The sequence below is a fragment of the Lepidochelys kempii genome, chromosome 2, assembly GCF_965140285.1.
Source record: "Lepidochelys kempii isolate rLepKem1 chromosome 2, rLepKem1.hap1, whole genome shotgun sequence".
NCBI classification, from domain to species: Eukaryota; Metazoa; Chordata; order Testudines; family Cheloniidae; genus Lepidochelys; species Lepidochelys kempii.
The window spans coordinates 247476422-247500275 of record NC_136381.1 but is presented as its reverse complement, the minus strand read 5'-3'; the positions used below and the strand labels follow the sequence as shown (position 1 = coordinate 247500275).

Genomic DNA, 23854 nt, shown 5'->3' with positions numbered 1-23854 from the left:
CTGATGTTGTCTTATAGCAAATGTTACAAAACCACAAAGCTCTCTTCTCTTGTCCCTTCTGCAGGACACAAAAATATAACAATTGTTTGCTCTTCATAATCGGCAAATTATGCCTAAGAAGCAGAAATGTACAGACCGCAGGGAAAGAGGCACACCACCCTTATGGTGCAAACAGGAGGCATTCTATTTACGGCATACCACAGGTATGCCCTAAATAGAAAGGAGGAATATAAATGCACAGAAGCACTCCCATGAGAAACCAATCATTGGGAGGGAGGGATAGCTCAGTGATTTGAGCATTGGCCTGCTAAACCCAGGGTTGTGAGTTCAATCCTTGAGGGGGCCTTTTAGGGATCTGGGGCAAAAATTGGGGATTGGTCCTGCTTTGAGCAGGGGGTTGTTGGACTAGATGACCTCCTGAGGTCCCTTCCAACCCTGATATTCTATGATAACTTGATTGCAATAAACCAGAAAGCATCACTTAACAGTGACTTCCCTTTCCCCCTTAATTAAACTATCACCTTCTGAAAAGAAATGGATCTTCTTTCTTCCAAACCTTGATTTGCCATGAACCCCCTTTGGACTGATGTTTGGAAAAGTCCCTCATGTTGGAGTGCTCATTCATCTCCTGCAGGGGATGCTTTATCTATAGGCAAACTAGGCAGCTGTATAGGTTCTGCCTAGGGCAGCATGGGTGGCTGAGCCAAACCTCAGTGGTGCTGCAGCCCCATGCCCCAGGTTGGTGAGGTGCACACACACATACCCGGAGGGCGAGTCCCCCTGTTCTAGGGGGCGTGGCACGCTGAAGTATTGCTTAGGGCTGCAGATGGTCTTGAGTCGCCTTCTCTCTTTTCTTCTTCCTGGGTTGCTTTCCTGCCTCTCTTGCTCTCATACTTCCCAGAGCGGTGCTGCTGGCTTGGCAGAGGGGAGACCCAATGAACAGTTCCCCCATTGGGCCAGTTTGGCATTACCCTCCCATTTTACGTCTTGAATGAAACATTCAATTTAGCATTGTTTTACACTTGCCTCTAGAATACGAATATCATTTTACACTCCAAATAAACTAACACTAGTGTTGAAAATGTAGCCTCATTCTTCCTCTGCCCTATAATTGTGAAAGCATGATGACTGTGGAGGTACAGGGAGAAGGGCGGAGAGGAACAAGCCCTGTTGCTCTTTGGCAAAGGTGCCATCTACATTCCCCTTTGCCCTTCCCTCCCAGCACAGAGCAATGTGCAGGTGGTGGATTGCACAGCTCTAGCACAAAGATATAGGACAAGACCAAAAAAATGTCAAAATACTCAAGGGATAAGGATGACATTTTATTGCCATCACAGCAATTTTTGTGTGGCCCAGATATGTAGTAAGGGTTGCACAGTAAGGATTAAAGTGACAGGTGCCAAGAAGGCTAACGGCATTTTTAGCTGTATAAGTAGGGGCATTGCCAGCAGATTGAGGGAAGTGATCATTCCCCTCTATTTGACATTGGTGAGGCCTCATCTGCAGTACTGTGTCCAGTTTGGGGCCCCACACTACAAGAAGGATGTGGAAAAATTGGAAAGAGTTCAGCGGAGGGCAACAAAAATGATTAGGGGACTGGAGCACATGATTTATGAGGAGAGGTTGAGGGAACTGGGATTATTTAGTCTGCGGAAGAGAAGAATGAGGGGGCATTTGATAGCTGCTTTCAACTATTTGAAAGGGGTTCCAAAGAGGATGGATCTAGACTGTTCTCAGTGGTACCAGATGATAGAACGAGGAGTAATGGTCTCAAGATGCAGTGGGGGAGGTTTAGGTTGGATATTAGGGAAAACTTTTTCATGAGGAGGGTGGTGAAGCTAGGGAGGTGGTGGAATCTCCTTCCTTAGAGGTTTTTAAGGTTTTTAAGGTCAGGCTTGACAAAGCCCTGGCTGGGATGATTTAGTTGGGAATTAGGTCCTGCTTTGAGCAGAGAGTTGGACTAGATGACCTCTTAAGGTCCCTTCCAACCCTGATATTCTGTGATTCTATGATTAGTCCATACCCACTCCAGAAGAACTCAATAAGGCTGCGGGACGTTGGGCCGGACAGCATGTGCATGTGGTTTGTCAAACGATGAATCCCAGGGTCACAGAAAGATTAGTGAACCTGGCCATCTCTAGATAATGTTTTGCACAATGCTAGTCTACAGCATAATGTGAATTTGTTCCAGATAATTTAGCCACCCTGTCTTGAATATGCATTTGATACCATCTGCCTCCTCCTGAAAAACTGCTCATCAAGTACTAAACTTATATATTCTGAGTTGACAGTCTGTATTTGATACAGTTCTGTCGTGGTTGTCTTTCTAGTTTTCTGAGTTGAAGTAAAAGTGAGTTGGACAAACCATTTTGTTAAACCAGTGTAAAACTGGTGAGAATAAGGCCATCACATTAATACTGTGCTACACTAATGAATAAGTTATGGTCCTGGTCCTGCTTTGAGCAGGGGGTTGGACTAGATGACCTTCTGGGGTCCCTTCCAACCCTGATATTCTATGATTCTATGATGATTCTAAGTTTCAGAGTAGCAGCCGTATTAGTCTGTATTCGCAAAAAGAAAAGGAGTATTGTGGCACCTTAGAGACTAGCAAATTCATTTGAGCATAAGCATCCGATGAAGTGAGCTGTAGCTCATGAAAGCTTATGCTCAAATAAATTTGTTAGTCTCTAAGGTGCCACAAGGACTCCTTTTCTTTTTTACAAATGAATAAACATAACAATTTATTTCAGAAGATCCTGGAGGAAAAAAGGGTAGATTAACTGACTTTAGGTCTTTTCTATCTTTATTTTCTGCAATTCTCTGTGGATTTTATTATCACTAGAGATGGTTGATTTTTTTTCTCCACAAAACAGTTTTCCATTTGAAAATATCATTTTGTCAAAATCAGAATATTTCATGGGAATGTGCTGATTTCAACAAATTTGACAGTTTCAAAATGATTTCTTTCAATTTTCTTGTTTCATACCAATAATATTGCCATATTTTACTCTGATAATGTCAAAACATTTTGTTCTAATAGTGTTGAAACATTTTGCTTTGAGTTTATTGTTTCATGCACATTACATTACAATATTTCAGCATTATGGAAATGAAACCTTTCACAAAGTCATTTTGATGTTTTTGAATCAAAATATTTTGGAATTTCCATTTTGCTAAATATTTCAAGATTTCAACTTTTCATCAAGATTCGGGATGCAAACAAATTTTGAAATGTCAGAATTTCCTATGGGATGGAAATTCTGTTTTCCTACAAGCAATTTATCACTACTGAAAACGCACAGGCACTCAGTAACATCATTTTCTACATTTTTTCCTCTTTCTTCTTCCTTCTAGCTAGGAATTTGCCCTTGGTGCTGAAACATAACTCAGACACAGCACTCAACTGCAATTCTCTTTGGTTTCCCCTGTAATCTGAAAAAGCAGAAAAAAAATGCCAGAATTCAGGAAAAGAGAACCAATTTGCTGCACCTTTTGTTTTGTTTGTAGAGCTGCTGTATTATCTCAATGGCAGTTATCCCACAATCATATTGTGTTTTTTTACAAGTTTTGCCTGAAAACAGCACAAGCATGGAAAATTCTATTTATAAGCCATATGACTTTACATTGAAATGAAGGGAAAAACAGAATGAGTTTTGGATGCACGGAGCTATGTATCTCACCAAATTCAATAAGACATTACTAGAGTTATTTTTATTGCTGGTATTGTTATTTATTATTTGCTTAGCTTTTACAATTCTCCACAGTAGCAGCCAGATTCCATGTTAATAACCAAGAGATTTGCACTTATTCATAGGTCTGCTGCTAGAGTGAAACCTACCCCTACCACCTTTGAAACCTTATACTTCATGATCCTTGCTACCTCTGGGAAATGACTGGGAAAAGAGCACAACCTTGTAAGTACAGAACAAAATGTAGTTTCACAAATGGCAAATAATCCTCCCTATCCATGGGTTTGCAGATATGCTCATGCAAGAAGGGACTCAAATCTTCAGGGAGAACGTGTCCAGATAAGGCTGCTTTTGGCTTAGTAGCTTAGTGCTCTCTTTGGCTTAGTGCTCTCTTGAGCACACCTATAGGAGTGAGTTCAGTCTGGGGACCAGTAAAATCTAATGACAAATTGGAGATAATTTAAACTGGGAGAATTCAGAGGAAAAAAAAATTAAAATAATGAGTCTGGAGGAATGGACCTAGGAGGATAAATTAAACACATTTATTTCTTGGATTTGTACTGACTATGGAGAAATGTGAAGTGCAAAAGAATAAAATCCCAGTTAAAGGATTTTACTCATATGAAATTCAAAAGGATCTGGATGAAGGACTCCTCAAATTCCCACCCTCCCCATACAAGGGAGCAAAGTCACCAATACAACTTGAGCATGTCCAGCAACTGTTGAGCTGGAGGGGGCAGTGGACATGTTCCACTACACCTCTCCTACTCTTATGTTTATTTTGGCTATGCATGGACCTAATGGCTTTGTTTATGGTACTTTTGGCTCTACTGTGCCTGTTTAAGTGGAGCCAGGATTGGGTCCCAAGGAAGCAGAAGGGTTATTCAGGGTGGCACTATGGGTATGAATGAGATGAAGTTATAAATGGGAAAATGTATGCTGAATATTAGGAAAAGCTTCTTGATGATGAGATTGTTTCACTTGTGGGGCAGTCTCCCAAAGGAAGTGATTGAAGCCACATTACTCAGGACACCAATAACTAGACTTTTTCAAAGAAACAACTTCATGTTTTCTCCTTTGAGGCCTCGCATGCTCAGGAAGAGCTCCCCTAAACACCTGCAAAGCTCCCTCATTGTCCTGCGTCAAGGCCCTTAAAATTCTCCTCGCAATGATTCCTACAAAAAAATCTGATATTGGTTAGACAGTTGGTGCACTGAGACCATTGCCTACTGGGCTATCCAGTATTATCTCATTGTTTCCTAGTGATCCCCCATCTGACTGTTGTATCTCCTTCTCATCTCTTTTACTTCATCTGTAAGCTCTTCAAGGCAGGGACCATCTTTTTGTTCTATGTTTGTACAGCGCCTACCACCATGGGGGTCCTGGTCCATGACTGGAGCTCTTAGTTGCTATCACAATACAAACAACAACAATAATAGTAGGTTGGTCAAAGTAGTAGGAAATATAGGTGGGAAATGATACTGCATTGACAAAAGGTGGAAAAGAATTTTAGGCCAACTCTGTCTCTAATTTCTGTGATTCTAATGCTGATTTCTCATGCTGTCCCTTTCAATAGGAGGCAACAAGTACGTGGAATTATGTGTTAGTCTATAGGATGTAGAATTTGTAGTTTGAAAGGACCTGGTGGGAAATCCTGTCTCCAGCCTGCTGTTCTGCAATACGCACAATTGTCCCTGTTGAATCTGGCTAATGTAATTGCTGAAAGGAACAAGACAGAAAAGCCTGGATTAATTATACATTTCTCTCACCTCCAAGTTTTCCCTGTTATATCTAAAGTCTATCTACTGCTCCACACTTCTGAGTGAGAATGATGTTTAATGCAGTATCTGGGATGGTGACATTCTCATAAATATCATAAGGTGCCCAGAAACGAGGTAATCACTCCTGTGCAAACAAACAAAGTAAGGCCATGTATGCAATGCTTTTATCCACCTGCTGAACGTGTCTTTGTAGTATATGCTCTCAGGTTGAGTACATCCCCTGTTTAGAGGCTAACAGAACTGAACATCCAAGCATCTCCTCACTGAATATTTCCTGTGTTTAGATGCAAGCAGAATAGAAAGCTTTAGGTTTCCAGGCTTACTTAGAGTGGAAGACAAATGGGCTGAGATTTGTTTTCACCTGCCAGTCTTAAATTAGACCTAAGACTAAATGGCTCCAGCTCTAAAAATAATAAACAAACAAACAAATAGATAAATAAAAGAGCTAATATTTTTCTTACTGATTATTAAAAAGGAACCCCTATTAGGAGAAATAAAATTAGCTAGATTTGCATTTCCTCCCATGAATAAAGAGAAAACGGTATATTTATATGTATTTATAAATTTAGCTATATTTCTACTGTCAATACATTTTTTGTGCACCTGCTCGAAGTTTAAATATTTAATGCTTGTTTTCTCTCATTACTGTACATTTTTCTGTGTTGGAGTAAAGGGATTCTTTAGTACTGTGGACTGGGTAAATAATACATTCCTTATTCATGAAGAATACTTCAGGAAAATAAAATAAAATAATGAAATTAAAGGGCATCTTACCTCTGGTCATCACAATTCCTGCAAGGGTTTTGTGGCGTGCGTGCATGGAGGTGAAATTGTCTGTCAACTCTTGAAACTTCTGTGTAACCATTTGATATATGGAATCAGCAAACTCCTGAAAGACACAATCAGAAGGAATTTTTCACTTTCTTTGATTGAAGCACTTGGGTGTGTCTGGAGATTAATAACCAGCCTTCTGCCTTTGAGATCTCACTTTTAGAATTAAGCTCCACCTACCTCAGCAAAAAAATAAAAGGAACGGTTCCCTAGGACAGTGGTTCTCAACCAGGAGTCCAAAAAGAAAAGGAGTACTTGTGGCACCTTAGAGACTAACCAATTTATTTGAGCATAAGCTTTCGTGAGCTACAGCTCACTTCATCGGGTATCCGATGAAGTGAGCTGTAGCTCACGAAAGCTTATGCTCAAATAAATTGGTTAGTCTCTAAGGTGCCACAAGTACTCCTTTTCTTTTTGCGAATACAGACTAACACGGCTGTTACTCTGAAACTAACCAGGAGTCCGGGGCCTTCTTGAGGGGCTGTGAGCAGGCTTCAGGGTGTCTGCCAAATAGGGCCAGCATTAGATTCACTGGGGCCCAGGGCAGAAAGCTGAAGGCCTGCCGCCCCAAGCCCCGCTGCCTGGGGCTGAATCCCAGGGCCCTGAACCTCATAACTCGGGGTTGAAGCCAAAGCCTGAGCAATGTAGCTTCATGGGGGCCCCCTGTGGCGTGGGGCCCCAGGCAACTGCCCTGTTTGCTATCTTCTAATGCTGGCTCTGGCTTTTCTATGCAGAAAACCAGTTGTTGTGGCACAGGTGAGCATGGGAATTTTTATAGCATGTTGGGGAGCCTCAGAAAGAAAAAGTTTGAGACCCCCTGCCCTAGGAGAAACAACGAGGTATCCTTGTGGCACCTTAGAGACTAACAAATTTATTTGGGCATAAGCTTTCGTGGGATAGAACCCACTCCCTGCATCTGATGAAGTGGGTTTTAGCCCACGAAAGCTTATGCCCAAATAAATTTGTTAGTCTCTAAGGTGCCACAAGGACTCCTCGTTGATTTTGCTGATACAGACTAACACGGCTACCAGTCTGAAACCTGCCCTAGGATCAATATCATAAATGGCTACTCGCTGCCTCTAAGGGTACATCTGCACTGCAACAAAAGACACACGGCATGGCAGAGGCTGGCCCAGGGGTCTGGCTAAGGGGTTAAAAATTCCACCGCACATGTTTGGGCTCAAGCTGGAGCCTGGACTCTGAAACCCCATGAGGGGAGTTGGCCTTAGAACCTGGGCTTGGGGATCTCTACACTGCTATTTTTAGCCCGGCAGCCTGAGCCCTATGAGCTGAAGTCAATTGACCTGAGCTCAGAGTCTTTTTTTATTGCATTGTTGACATATCCTGAGAAGGTTGATGTTAGGAGCTGACCCAAAACCCAGTGAATCAATAGGAAGGCTCACTTTGACTAGGCTTTGAATCAAATTCTTAGTGCTCAAGAAAAAGTCCTAGAATTTGACAAATTTTGTTTCTGGTCATTGGTCCAGGGCTAGTTCATAGAAAAATTTACCAGTCTTGAAAGCATTTTACTTGTCTGAAAAAGTGTTTCTTTGCCCCAGCAAGTCATTTACTGGGCTGAACAGAGGGGGAGTCACCTAATTTTCTCAGTGATTTTTTTCAGTATTTTTGTTGTTCATGAATGTTAATTTAGCAAAGCTTTCAATCGCTTCATGAAACTTAAAGAAAAGTTACTTTTTCCCTTGGCTGGGTCCTAGCCAAGCAAAGTCTGAGATGCCCTTTGAGTTCTGTGTTGCAGCTGAGGTGCCACAAGAAGCTCCTTATTCCACATTTAAGAAGAGCCTTTAATGGCCCAGTGAAGCTAAGAGAGCAGAAATGATGGACTCCAGGGTTATCGCCAACTCTTTTAGAAACATATCATAAGATTTTTAATTTCCACATAGACAGCCATCAAAAACAGCTGGAGAGACCTCTTCTTATGTTTCACATAAAGGGTGGTACCTGCAAAAGAGCAGTAACCCCTGCCCTGCAGCACTGTGTTGGTATGGGCTACACTAGGCAGCAGCGGGGCTTGTCCCCGAGATGTGCGAAGCACCACAGCCACATTGAAATCAATAGGCAGTGAGAGGAGGGTGCTCAGCATTTCTCAGGATTGGGCCCTACTCTGGTCAGTGGTCTGAGCCACATAAAGAGTTCCAGTCTGAATAATCTGAGAGCGTTTCACCCACAACCACAGAGAGGGGGCTATTCAAAATAGATCAGAACCAGTGGTGGGCAACCTGCAGCTGGGAACGGCGAACCGCAGCCACTGGGAGCTGCTGGCGGCCGTGCCTGTGGACAGTCAATGTATACAAACTGCCTCATGGCCTGCCAGTGGATTACCCTGATCTTATTTGAAGCACCGTACAGGACAGCCCTATTAATTGACTGCTCTGATTAAGTGCCTCAGTTTGTCTCAGCAACAAACAACAACAAAAACTCTTTCAACTGAAAACTTCTGTGTTACAAGACTCAAGCTTAGAATTGCGTCCTGGGTTCAGATCTCTTGGGGTCTCACTTGCATCATGCAATCTCTGAGCAATCTGGTCCATTTAGAAGAGTCTTCATTAACATGGTCCTGATTAAGCAGCAGTTATTGCCTTTTACTGTTACTGGGCTAAACTGGATCTCTGGGAAAAGCCCAAATAAAACAGACTTTCTGGCCAAAAAACGGGCATCTGGCAACCCTAGTCCCTGATGTGGTTGACCTCTAGGCGCTACCAAAATATAAATGTGAAACTGTAATAAAACTATAGATATCATGAATGCAACTGTGGGTGCTCAGTGCATCAAAAATCAGCACATTCAAATATCTAGTCATGTACCCATGTAGTTTAGGTAACTAACTGGGGACCTATGTGCCTAATTCACTTGGAATGCGGTCAGCATGTCAGGGTTAACATTCTACCTGCAATGACATGGTGTGGTTGCAGTGTGGGTAGACCTCCCGGAACTAGGTTTATTTGCGCTAGCTTGGGTGCTGGAGCAATGAAGCTGCAGCAACACAGGCTTCAGTGCAGCCTGTCCAAGCCCACCTGGAAGCTTGTAATTCTCCACGGGCGGGGCTTGCACTGAAGCCCTTGCTGCTGCAGCAAGCTCTGGTATCCGAGCTAACAAGTTCAAAGCTAGTTTGGGAATGTCTGCACAAACTGCAATCGCACTGTGGGACTGCAGGGTAGGGATATCCTCAATGGCCATTGGGCTAGTGGGGCATGGGATTGCAAACAGGGGCACTGGACGACTGGGTGGAGGTGGTGGGGTCTTGGGGGGAAGAGGCGGCGTGGGAGCAGGGCCTTGGGGGAAGGGATGGTGCAAGGGAGAGGCCCTGGGGGAAAAGGGTGGCATGGGGGCAGGGCCTCAGGGAGATGGGGTGGTGAGGGTGGGGGCTCGGGGAGAAGGGGTGATGCCAGGGAGGGGTCTTGGGGGAATGGGCAGTGCTAGGGTGTGGACTCAGTGTGAAGGGGCAGAGTGGGGACATGTGTTTGAGGGGCAGGGGTAGGACCTCAGGGAGAAGGGCCATGGGGGGGCACCGTTTGGGAGCCGGTGGCCCCCTCACTTTTTGGGACCTTACACCACTCCTGATTGCAGGTGTTCCTGAGTTCTTCATCCTACTTGCTGTGTAACTCTCATCTGGTTTCTTCTCTTGTCAGTCTCTTAATATCCCTGTCTGTAAAATGGCTGCTAATAATGCTTAATTACCTCACATGACTGTTGCGAGCATTAAATGGGTAATGTTTGTGAAGTATTTTGAAGGTGATATAAGTGCTAAGAATTGTGATATAAGGTGATATAAGCGCTAAGTGCTAAGAATTGTCTGCAAACATGCCATGGCATGAGTAATAGACAGGGTCTTGACATATCCTCAGCTTTATGTTATCCATACATATAAACACACATATATTTAATCACCTAACACTTCAAACTAGTGACAGGAAATCTGAAGCCTGTGTTATTTTAGTTGTGTGAAGAAGTGCTCTATCCATTTAGCAGTGCTGTGTGAATGCGTGTTAATAATAAAATAACTCATATTGCTAGTGATAACTCTGGTGCACACGAACAACCTTAAAGTCTGCAAATCTCAGTAGCATTTGCTGAGTAAACTCTTTGGGATGGAACCCAGTGTCCCTTGAGCAAAAGCTAAAAGGTGGTTAGACATTTGACTTCCATTGAAAGTCAATGGGAGCAGTGAGCCTAACTCCCTTTTGTGTTTTGGAAAATCTCTACCATAATAACCATAATTATGGCTAGCAGAGCTAAAAACAATAATAAATAGTTTTTAAAGTATATTAGGAACAAAAGAAACCCGAACAATGGTGTAGGCCCATTACTAGATGGAGATGGTAAAGCTGGTAATGATGCAGAAAAGGCAAAAGAGTTCAATAAATATTTCTGTTGTTTATTTGGAAAGATGCAGGATGATGTACTTGTAACACATTAAAAGGATAAGGTATGTTCCAGTCTATTAGCAGCTAAGGAGGATGGTAAATATCATGTATTAGGAAAACACTTTTAAGTCAGTAGGCCTGTAGAACTTACATCCAAGAATCCTAAAAGTGTTGCCTCAGGAAAGCTCTGTACTGCTAATATTAATTTTTAAGAAAACTTGGAATACTGGGGAAATTCCGTAATATTTGAAGATTGCTAATATTGTATCAATATTAAAAAAAAAAGCAAGAGAGATGACTCAGGTAATTATAGACTGGTTAGCTTGATATCAGTCCTGGGCAAAATAATGGAAAAGCTGATACAGGGTTCTTACTAATAAAAAGTAAAGGATAGGGATATAATAAATGCCAATCAACATGGTTTCATGGGAAATAGGTCTTGTCAAAAAAACCTGATTTCATTTGTTTATGGGATTACAAGTTTGGTTGATAAAGGCAACTACACAGATGTGATATACTTAGACTTTTGTAAGGTCTTTGACTTAGTACCATACAATATTCTCATTAAAATATTGGCACTATACTATATCAATAAAGCACATGTTAAATGGATTAAGAACTGGATAGTGGACATATCTCAAAAAGTTGTTGTCAATGGGGAATCATCATTGAATGGGCGTGTTTCCAGTGGGGTTCCACAGAAACCGGTACTAGACTGTCACCGGATGCACTCACTGTCACTTTATCTCTTTTTCTGTTATAGCTCTCCACGCTCCCTTTGCATCAGGGGTGACTGTCTTTTGCAGTCCTTTATGGTCCACAGCATTCTTTTAAACACCCCTTGTATCGGGGTGACCAGGTGCCCACATTCTCCATCAATTGTCATGGGGTGCACTGACCACCAGTGAGCCTCCTGCCGGCTGTCCTGGGAATTAGCTTTCCCAGGAGAGGCTTGTGCTCCCTCTCTGGTGGTGTCTTCCCCCATCCTGTCTTGCTCTGTGGCCCTGCTCACTCATGGATCTGCATTGTGGCTTGGCTCATTGGCCAGGTCACAAATGTCCTCCCTTTCCAGGGAAAGTAACAAAGTCTTTCCAGAACAAAATATCCCAGGCAATCCACTGCCCTTTGCCTGGTCTATGCCATGTCCTCAGTGGCTGGTAGGAGAACCCGGGCCCACGCTTTACGCCTGATTTCAGCTCAGGGGCCCTCCGATTAACAGCCCCGGCCTGCAATGTCCTACCTTGCTACTATTTCCTGAGTCTTCTCCTACCTTCCTGGCTTCCCCCCTCACTGGGTTCACCAGCCTCCCTCCTCTCAGGGAGTAACTGTTGCCAGCTTCCTGGCTTATATAGACCCCCCCAGCTGAGCCTGCTTCCAGTCAATTCCCTGCTCCCTGGCTCCTCCTCCACATGCAGCCTGTTGTGTTAATTGGGCTGCCTGGCCATCTTAACCCCATCCAGTCCTGTGTAGGGTGGACACTCCATCACATAGAATCATAGAATATCAGGATTGGAAGGGACCTCAGGAGGTCATCTAGTCCAACCCCCTGCTCAAAGCAGGACCAATCCCCAATTTATGCCACAAATCCCTAAATGGACCCCTCAAGGATTGAACTCACAACCCTGGGTTTAGCAGGCCAATGCTCAAACCACTGAGCTATCCCTCCCCCCAATAGGCCCAATGCTATTCAACATTTTCATCAATGATCTGGAAGTAAATATAAAATCCCTGCTGATAAAATCAGGAGATGACACAAAGATTGGCAGAATTGACAGTCTTAGAGAGAGATCTGGATTGCTTGGCCAGGTGGGCCCTTCAAACAACATACATTTTAATACAGCCAATGCAAAGTCATATGTCTGGGAACAGGGAATTCGGGCCATACCTACAGAATGGTGGAATGTATCCTGGAAAGCAATGACTCTGAAAAGGATTTCGGGGTCAGAGTGGTCAAGCAACAGAACCTGATCTCCCAGTGTGATGCTGTAGCAAAACAGGCTAATGCCATCCCTTGGATGTGTAAACAGGGGAGAAGTGAGTAAAAGTAAGGATTTAGCCACTTCATGTGGCACTGGTGAGACTGATACTGGAACACTGGGTCCATTTCTGGTGTCCACATTTTAAAAGGTTGCTGAAAAATTGGAGAGGGTGCAGAAAAGAGCAATGAAAATAATTCACGAGCTGGAGAAAATGCCTTACAGTGAAAGGCTGAAAAAGCTCGGCCCGTCTAGCTTAAAAAAGAAGATTGAGAGCTAGCTTGATTACAGTGTATAAGTACCTTCACAAGGAGAAAATAGGGACTAGCAAAGGGCTCTTTAATGGAACAGAGAAAAGCATAACAAGAACCAATGGCTGGAAGCTGAAAGTAGACAAATTCAAATGAGAAATTAGGTATGAATTTTTAACAGTGAGGGTGATTAACCACTGAACAAACTTCCAGGGAAACTGGTGGATTCTCCATCTCATTATGTATTGAAATCAAGATTGGACGCCTTTCTGGAAGATGTGCTTTAGTCAAACCTGAGTTATTTGGATCAATACTGGAGTAACTGGGTGTAATGTAATGGCTTGTGATATACAGGAGGTCAGAATAGATGATCTAATGATCTCTTCTGGCCACAAACACTATAAATCTATGAATTATCTATGAATTATAATAATACTTGGCACTTATGAATAATACCTTTATCAAAGTATCCCCAAACACTAAACATCCATAAATGTATTAAGCCTCACTGCAAACCTGTAATATAAATACAATTATACCCATTTTACAGATGGGTGAACTAAAGCACAGAAAGGGTAAATGATGGGCCCAAGAGGGTCAGCAGCAGAGCTTGAAAGAGCACCCAGTTGCCCTGAACTCCAGTTCTCTATGGTGACCACTATAACAGTGCCTGGCTTTCATGATATAAAACTCTGTTTCTAATCTTGTTTTCCATATTTAAAAACATAATAAGGCGAACAGGAAAATAAAAATATGCACCTAGGATTGCTATGGTTGGGTTCACACAGTGTGAACTGCAAATCTGATCAGCTTATTTAGAATTTTTTAAAAAGGGAATGTCTCAGTGAAACAATCTGCACCATCATCTTAAAAAGACTCAAATCATCCATTTAATCTCCCATAGTATTACAGACCAATCCTTGCCTGCATTTTCACAGTGCCCTCCATATAAGCATCCCAAGGCATTTTGTGCTCATTAAGAGTTAATTAGCTTAGAGGCACATGCAATTCCTAAAAGACTCATTTTAAAAATTCTAAAAAGAACAAATAACTTTTAACTTTGGATTTAGAAATCCCAGAACTCGGAGCGTTCTTTACCTCATTTGGCAGTGGATTCTAAAGCCAGAGGGCAATGAGACTCAGTAAAGGCAAAAGAATGACATGACTTCATATAACATTTAGGGACAATAAGGAATTTAGCATTCACTGATCTCAAAGAGTGACCAGGGACTTTGAAGAATAGGAAATCCATTAAATGTGAAGCCTCTTAGCTAAAATACGACAGGAGAGTATTTTAGTTTGGAATAAATTGCTGAACAGGATGCCAGTAAAATTAATGCAATGTAGAAATGATGGAGTGACATATGCTGGTCCTTGTAAAATACAGTAGGATTCAGAAGCATCAACCAGTAGTGCAAGACCTAATCTAGAAGGCAATCGAAGAGCTACAATATAATGCTAATACTTGTCACTTATATAGAAATTTTCATCTGCAAATCTCAAAATACTTCACATGGGTGGATAAGCAACATGATCTCTATTTGTGCAGATGGGGAAAATGAGGTATACAGAGATTAAGGGTTCAGTCCTGTGAGGTGCTGAATGCCCTCCTATTCCTATTTACTCCAATGAGAACTGAGTGTGAGTAGTACATTACAAGAGTATTCAGTACCTTGCAGGACTGACCCCAGATCCACACAATGACTCAGTAGCAGAGCTGGGAATAGAGTACAGTCCTGATTCCCAGTCCTGTGTTGTAACTACTGGAATGTGTGGTCTCCTGTTCTTACACAATACTGAAACATAAACTACCATAACAGCATCATTGGCCTGATCTATCAAGTCAACAGGAGCCTTTACATTGACTTCAGAGGCAGTAGATCAGGCCCCACATCAGGTTTGAATCTTTCCGTTAACACAAAACAAACAAAAAACCCAAACCCAAACCAAATTGTGGATTTAATAAACAGTGGCCGAACATTGTGGAAGTAAGTGCTGTACAGACTTATCCCATCCAGCTCACAGGCATCCCTGGTATTCGGGCCAATAGATTTTCTTGGTCATGGCTTTACAATTAAACAACAGTCCTAAATTACTAAAAGGTACATAGCTAGGTAACTTGCCAATGGGGTAAAAGCCAGGAAATTCTTAGTATCAAAGGATAACATGAGCCTGGCGACAAGTCCATCACCGGGATTCTTAGGAATATTGGCAAGGAAAAGTTGCCTGCCATCAAAAGAGTTTTAAAATCATGCACACCTTGGGGGTGGGGTGGGGGTGGAGGAGAGAGGGGGAGTCTTTGCCATTTCTGCTTTATGAAACTCATCTGTGAGAATCTCTATATTTGGTGACACCCATGGTTACAGTTGCCAGATATCAGGACTGAAGACAAGAGTCCCCATCTTGCTTAAATGAAAGAGCAGAATAGATCTTGGCAATCTCAATATGACAGTCTCACAGCTGGTGAAAAAGGCAGGCCAGAAGGAAGATGCAGAAACTTAAGAAAATAGAAATATTCATTGTGAACTATGCAGCCAGCAGGACAGCATGCAGTTGAACTAAAAGTGTAATGGCATAAACAGACAGCAAATCTTGGGGGGAAGAGGGGACTATTGACATTCAGTGCTTTGAAAATCCACAAGAATGCACAGTTTCTGATACAGGGTCTGATTCCTGAAGGGCACTATGTAGGAGGTGAGCTTTCCTACAGACTTTGGGCTTGATCCAAAATCCATTGAAGTCAATGGAGATAACACACTTCAGCGGGCTTTACTTTAGGTCCTGTATGCTAGGATACAGATTTAGCCAAGTACTTAAGCATGTGCTCAACTTTCAACCTTTGAAGTCAGTGGGATTTAAGCCCATGCTTTGCTAAATCAGGACTCAGATTCTGCCACATGTATGCTGAGTAATACCTTACTCATTGAGTAGTCCCACTGAAATCAACAGAGTAAGGTACCCACTGACTAAGGGTGGCAGAATCTGGCTCTCTAGCAGAATGAACCTTTAATTCGCCAAGTTCTTTAAACTCCCAAACTAAGTTTCAGAACAAGTTTTTTTGTCTGTCTGCTTTTTAAATTACAGCTTCCATATGTTCCATAGTTTGATTTTTCTACATGAACAGAAAATGTAAGCCAGAAACAAGCTCTTCAGCATCAAAACCTTGCTTGCATTAGTCAATGAGGTGAGTGATGTGTGTAAGGCCAACTAGATCTGCCAAACTCTGCTGTCAGTTACACTTACCCACCCCCACTGAAATCAATGGAGGTTGCGTATGTGTAATTGATGGCAGAAATAGGCCTTCAGTTAGGTGTCTAGTTAAAAAAAGAATACAGATAATTCTGAATCTGTAGTTGCAAAAGTATACTCTAAAATGGAACACTGGATTTAAAGAGCTCTTTGTTACTGTACATAAATAAGGTGGAAAATAAATGTCACTCTCTTTCAAGCTGCACTGTGTCATCTGTACCCTTCTGTAACTCCTGATTGCAATATCAAATTACCAGCATTATTCGCAGAGGAAAATCAAACTTTAGATCATAACATTACAAAACCGAAAACTTTTATTCATTTCTCAGCACTAATATTCCAAATGTTATAAATAATTAAATGTGTTAAAGTTTGCAGGGGCAGTCTTCAGGGTAAAACTGACATTCAACAGGAGTGGTAAGGATATTAAAATCAATAGATTATAAAGTAGAAAGCCTTTCGTAAATATTTTCTATTGAAATCCTGTCTTTGGGTTTATAGGGTTGAAATATCAGAAAGGTTAGATTTGCATATGGGTGGGATGAAATAGTCTACTAAACAGATATCACACAGGGCTCTGTTACTCCTGTCTCCCAAGTACTCTATTTTGCAGTAAATTACTGACATTTGGGGGTAAATGTTGAGCATGGGGGATTAGGTTCACAACCTCCTTCACTGATAACAGAAGCTGTACACGTAATTTCTTACACAATATGCAGAAAACGTACCCTCTTTGAAGGTAGGAATCAGTATTTTTCTTCGTTAATCCAAACAGAAGAAAAAACTGGCACAGAGGATTTGAATTATAAAGAGATACCTTTCCAAAGTCGCTACATTAAATCATACGTCTCATCAGCTTTTTGTGGAATAGGGGTAAATGGCAGACAAAGTGGTCAGGGTATGTAGCAAATAGCTACCCAGCATACTTTGGTCTGAGCTTGGAAATAACTTTTCCATAGGTGGCTGGAAATTTATCTCCCAACACCTGTATCCTTGAGCCAATTAAGTAATCAGCTTCTTTCCATGGACTATGTCATCTGGAAGATACAGGTCTGAGAAGAAAAGATGGTAAAGGGTCATAGGCTGATTTCAATCCTTGTCTTCTGGAAAGAGTGGAAGTTCTGCGTGCAGGTGGAAGGCACTCAGAGACTTTGGTGATAGGGACCAAAGAAACAGACAGATAAAAAGACAGCCAGACTATTAGGAAGGTGGTTTGAGTGGTAGGGCAGTAGACTGAGGACTCAAGATACTGGCGTTCAATACTGTGCCCAATCACACATTTCCTTTGTGACACTGATTTAATTTACTGTGTGCCTCAGTTCCCCCTATGTAAAATAGGGATATTTCCCTAGTTTCCCTTCATAACTCAGCAGAGGCATTTATACAGTACTGCTGAAGGAACAGGACACTGCCAGGGAGCTCGTTGTGATTCTTTCCTGGAGATGTGCAATGACTATTTCTGTCTGATCATAACTGCTGCACGGTATCAATCATTATGTCTGGCTTTGGTTTATCCCTCAGGGACCAGAGGAGAGGGACTTTGTTTTAGCTCACATAGACATTATTTTATTTTGTCTGACTATATGTTTTCATTTCCGCTGAACACATCAGTATATTCCTCGTACACCCCAACTCAGGAGAGTCTACTTAATCACATTTATTAGAGTGAGCTGTGCACATATGTAACCTGTTACACATCCCTGCATTGTGCTTCTCACCAAAGCTTTAATAAAAAATAATGTATTTTTAAATTGAGCACCCTCAAGTTTCTCAGACCAAAATTGATAAAAAAGATGAGATGCTCTCATTGATTTGGCCAGAAGAATCCCTACAGCAAGAAAACCTGTTCAGTAGATCTGTTATGAGTGTTTTAACTATATATGTGGCGCAGCTCTCATGGTAAATTCCATATTTCTGTAATCATCAAACAAACTGAATTTGTTCTGCACATGTGGGGGCGTCAATCTATGGCATCTCTGATGTCTCAGCTAACTGTGCTGGGACGAGGCGAAAAATTCTTGCTCACAAAGCAGTTCTTATTTGGACACTCTTTCCCCCCCTGCTAGGGAGTTATTACCCTGCTTGTTCCTCAGTCCTTTCCAGGGCAGACATATTTTCACATTAGCTAGTCTAGTCTATTTATTTTTATATCATTAGTGATTATTTGTTAAGCATCAACAATGTGCTTGGTGCTGGATGAAACTGTAGGATCAAGAGAATCCCTGCACTGTAGAGTTTACAGTTAAATACAAGACTGACAAACATTGGAAGACCCAGAGGAAGGAGTCATTTCAGTAAATTCCTACTCTGATTATTTTAATTTGGGGGCTTCACAGAAAAAATAGGGCTTTATGGGGGAAGAAGATGGAAAGCTGACTCTCTGAGGCTGGGAGGTCATTCCACACAGGAAGAGATGGATGGAAAAGATACAAAGACGGGAGTGGGAGAAGGAAATGAGAGGGGTGTTGAGGACCCTTTTCCTGTGGACCTTTGGAACCTTACTCTTCACCTGGTCCAAAATCCCCTGAAGTCAATGGGAGGCTTTTCACTGAATTCACTGACTCTTGGATGAGGCCCTTTGAATGGGCATATGGCAGGAAATTGTACCTGAAAAAGCAATCCATCTTACTTCCAGAACTTGTTCATATCCACAGTGTGCTTCCTAAAGGTCATTAGCGGCCACAGTGAACCTTAAGGATTTGCTGGTTTCTGACAAGCCATTCTGGTGTTACTAGTTTGTCCATCTCAAGCTTGGTTCTGTGCACCACAGCTTACTAAAATCCTTTAAAATCTCATCTACAAACCTTTTGTTTGCAACTGGTAGAATGTGACAAAAAAGAAATAGGAGAATGTTTGCAGACCCTGTCTTAAAAATGGTTTTCATGAACTTCAAACTATAGGGAAAATTATCTGCTTGGCAGAGATCACTCATGTCAGATTTGAAGTAGGAATAATTTGAATTGGGGTTTCTAGAGTAGGAGGGGAAATTTGGAAACTGAGATTCAACTATAACTATGATGAGATTGCTGTTGTAATGCATTAGTCTTTTAATTTTATATAAACACACACATATCAGGTGTGTATAGATGTACTTCAGTGAATGTGATTATCCAGACATGCTGTTGATGAACATCTAAAAGGGACATATACAGCAAGAATGGGAAACACAAAGATAGAACAGGAATTTAGTTTAAGGGTTCAGTAAATAAACTATCTTGTTTCCAAAAAAAATTCCCCTGACTACACTAGATCAATGAAACTTAATATGTGTCTTTTATTTGTTTCATATACCTCTGGACTGGCTGAAAAAAAAATGGAACCCATACAAATGAGTATATTAACAAAAAATATTGTCAAATCCAAAGTTCCCACCTCTTCCAAAAACTACAGTTTGCTATTTACTTGTAAAACATTTTGCATCTAGGTTTAATTAGAATCTTTAAATTCACATTAGAGTGCTAGCATGCTAATGGATGAGCCCCTCCATTTGAGATTGATTCATTATTGTTTGTAATCGGCTTGCTTTCAAAACAAGTACCATTTCAATAAATGTAGAGAAACAAGCTTCTCCACTGAAATAAGCAGATGTTCCCTAAAGGAGGCTGTCATAAATATAAAGGGAAGGGTAAACCCTTTGAAATCCCTCCTGGCCAGGGGAAAGCTCCTCTCACCTGTAAAGGGTTAAGAAGCTAAAGGTAACCTCGCTGGCACCTGACCAAAATGACCAATGAGGAGACAAAAGCTGGGAGGAGGGAGAGAAACAAAGGGTCTGTGTCTGTCTGTAGTCGTCTTTGCCAGGGACAGAACAGGAATGGAGTCTTAGAACTTTTAGTAAGTAATCTAGCTAGGTATGTGTTAGATTATGATTTCTTTAAATGGCTGAGAAAAGAATTGTGCTGAATAGAATAACTATTTCTGTCTGTGTATCTTTTTTGTAACTTAAGGTTTTTTTCATGCAGGTCCCCACATCTGTACCCTCGAGTTCAGAGTGGGGGAGGAACCTTGACAGAGGCCATGTTTCATTTTCCAGCTTCTGCTAGTTCTGAGTACAGTTTTGCATTTATTGCTTAGGTAATGAAGAATGTCCATGCCAAGTTTGCAGAATCATTCTTAAAGTCAATACTGCACCTGCTAACAAATGCCAGAAAGGAAGGGTTGTGGGCTTTTTTTTTTTTAACTGATCCTTAACCCCAAAGCCTTTTTCTACAGGGACATACATAAGATTGGCTGTAAATGCTGAATAATTCAAAACAATGAAGCTGTGTTCACTTCGCAACATTGTGACTGCTTAGGACAAGCCTCAGGTGTCAAGCTGTTGTACCACTACAGACATTAAATTAGCTCGAATGAGTTTCCTTTAACTAGATAAAAGCTTTATAAAGCTACCAGCATTTGGGAATGTTTAACTCTGTAAAAAGCCTTTTATACTCTATAAAAATTGGATTTTAAATTCATATTACAAGCCCTATCTCTTTAATAAAATCAATGCTTCATCCGAGAAATGTCCTTTCAGTTTTCCATTTCCTTGCTTTGTCTTTCTCACATACATTAAGATGAACACCCTTTGGAAATTAACAGTAGCATTATATCCTTGTCACAAACAATACTGTTGACTGTTCAAGGTCTGCTTTAACACTAAAGTCAGAAGAGGGATGGCTCTTGGGTAAATTTCGAAGCAGTGCGAGAACTGTGTATTCTTAAATCCCATGAGCACTACTTTGAAAATCAACCCCCATGTGTTTATGGTTCTCATTAAAGAGCTGTACTATTAACAGGATTCCACATCACACATATGCTTTGTTACACACGGAGGGGTGGCAGTCCGTGTCTAAAACAAATCTCATCTATTCTGAACTGCTGTACCCAGCAAGGGATCAAACAATGCACCCTTCATAACTGCTACATAGTGAGACACACAGTCTACTGAAAGGCAGTCATTATAAAGACAGTGGATTTCTACGTTTTCTTGTTATTAAGGTGCATGCTCTCATTTTGCGTAATGAACCTAGAAATCCTGCTTTAGTCTTCTTAATGACCTCTTGCTTGATCTGGAGGGGTATTAAGGCAATTTACATTTCAAGTTATCTCAGTTGCAGGCTGTTTTCCTCACTAACAAGATTATTTCAGGTGGTTTTGTGTTGTGAGTTATGCTAAAATTATACCATTAGAGTCAGGTCCATTATTTCAACTGGGTCTATACTTGTTTGGCAGAGGAGAAATTCCCAAACACCTGATACCACAATCCTATGGCAACTCATGGGGTGTGAAAGGTATTTGTTTAAGTCACCAAGGGCTAAGTCCAGGCCTTCATTGATTTTGGGGCACATCAAGGTACATATCCTCAGCTAGTATAAATCAACATAGCTCTACTGAAGTTGATGGAGCTAAGCCTATTCACCCCTGTGGAAGATCTGGCCCTAAAGCTGAAAAGGCAGCATTAATATGAGTCCATATTCCAATCTGCCTGCACCCCCACATGGAGCTTTCTGCTCAGATAATTCCTGTCAGAAGGAGTCATAATCTCTTGCATGGAAGATAAGGCCAAATGTGGGAGTACCTGCACTAAAACTTGATGATGACTTCCCCTGGCACTAACCTCTGCCTCAGAAAACTGCTTCTGAGCACCAGCTCTGGGAGATGATTGAGTATGAATTCTGTTAATCCTGGGATAACTCAGAATGGGGCATAACAGCTATACCCCACTTGATAACCTTTTCTCATATACATACACGTATGTGTAAATGGTGGACTGAATTTTGCCATAAATAGGGCAATATCTACATTATTATAGACCAGTTGGATCTACATTAAGAGTAGAATATTGTCACTCTAGCTACTGCGTAATTTAGGTCTGGATCCCCAAAGGAATGTAGGTGTTGTGACCAGGTGAGTGCTCTCCCCATGGACTAAAAGTTACAAGGGAGCCACTACCACCCCTAATTCTGCAGGTGGTCAGATTTTGAGTGGACCCAATCCGGGCAGTGACTTCTGAGCTCATCTACCAAATCAGGCCCTGCACGTGAGGCAGGTGGACGAACAACTTTCTTCCTTTGGTTTGTGGATTGCTTTGGAGCTTAGGCACCCAGATGCCCAGAGTGAGGCAGCAGTGCAGATGCCTAGAGGCAAAAACCTAGGCAGCTAGGGAACTTTTACTGCAAAAATGTAAGCACTGGGTGAGTTTAGGCACATACAGCTGAGAAGGAGTTTTGTGGATCACATTGGAGTCTAAAACTGGGACTTAAGCACCTAAGTAGGTTATGAGATATGGACCTTACTCACCGTTGACACATTTTTGTAGTACAAAATTTAGGAATATAACGTCTTGGGAAGACCAAGACAAATAATAAATGAATAAATAAATAAAGCAATAGTAAACCATAATGCTTTGTATTTATAATGCACCTTTTAACTAAGCCTCTCTAAGTAAATTAATTATGCCTCAGAAGATCCATGTGAGGTGGGTAAATACAATTACAGTATTCCCACATTACCAATGGGTAAACTGAGGCACAGAGTGGTTAGTAACTTGCCCAAGGTGCAGTAAGTCAGTGGCAGAGCTGAAAATAGAACCCAGGAGTCCTGACTCCTAGTTTTGTGCTCTGATCACTAGCTCCTAGAAGTTAAACAAAAAAAAATTGGAGGAAGATTTTTTTTCTTTAGATATTAATACATAAACTTGGCACCTTTCATCTGAGGATCTCTAATGTCACACTTCTCGGTTGCAATGTGCAGCCATTGTCCCATCAACATAACAGTCTCGCAAGATTTCAAATGACAACAGCATGGAGGAAATTGAATTACCAGCAGATGCAATGTTTAACATCTGGCATTTGGAATACATAAGTTGTGTCATCGGTATGTGTTTTTAGGGCAATTGCTGGGTGTTAGCACACTTGCCAACTTGCATATAACCTAAAGGGCATGCCAATAATTTACATCCAGTAACTTGCCATCTCCTGTTCTGCTCACAAGACATCGAGTTAAGGGATTACTTCTGACATACAGACTTGCTCTACCTTTTCTTCAAACTACAAGAAAGCTTTTTTCTTTCTTTTTTTTTTTTTTTGTAGCAGATGTTGCTAAGCTACGTAACACTTTTGGACTCAAGAGCTGAACTCTCTGGAAAAAGGAGGTAACGTGTCATGCTGATCAACCGGGAAAAAAGAAGGCACAGAATTTCAAAGCTCCTGTAGTTTTCTTTCATTGCATGTGTCTTCTTACCTCCCCAGCCCCCATTTTCCTTCCGGAGAGTATACTTTTTTAACCCTTTGTAGCTTTTAGAAGGAAAAAACTCTCTGCTTGTGTTGAGTGAATCTGTGTTTAGCTTTTTGGAAGTGCTATCGAGGCAGCTTCGAGAATCTCAGAAAAAACTATTGTACGAATAGAAGTCTGTCCAGTTTCTGATAAAATCAAAACTAATTTATTTTTTGTTTATACTCCACTACCTTTGACAAAGCTTCCTCTAGAGATTTATATCTCCATCCTTACTGCCTTCCCACTGTTTGTCATTTTTTTTGGTTTGTTTTGCAACTGACAAAAAAAAAAAAAATCTGACAGCAACCTTGGAAGATGTACGGTCTGCAGATTTTTTTTTCAGATGTGATAAAATCTTGCCTAAATCCATGTCCAACCTTTTCAGCAGAAAGTCCAGATGGCTTTGCAGCCTGTACAGCAGACTTTACTCACTGATGCTTC

At 41.4% G+C, this 23854-nt stretch overlaps 1 protein-coding gene across 1 annotated transcript in view; it reads right to left on the bottom strand.

Moving 5' to 3' along the window:
- ADARB2 (adenosine deaminase RNA specific B2 (inactive)) overlaps positions 1 to 23854 on the bottom strand; it is a 432280-nt gene that overhangs the window by 80248 nt on the left and 328178 nt on the right. Inside the window, exon 4 of the mRNA XM_073334472.2 lies at positions 6245 to 6359. Coding sequence (XP_073190573.1) covers positions 6245 to 6359 — 115 coding nt within the window. The remainder of the gene's footprint in view (positions 1 to 6244; positions 6360 to 23854) is intronic.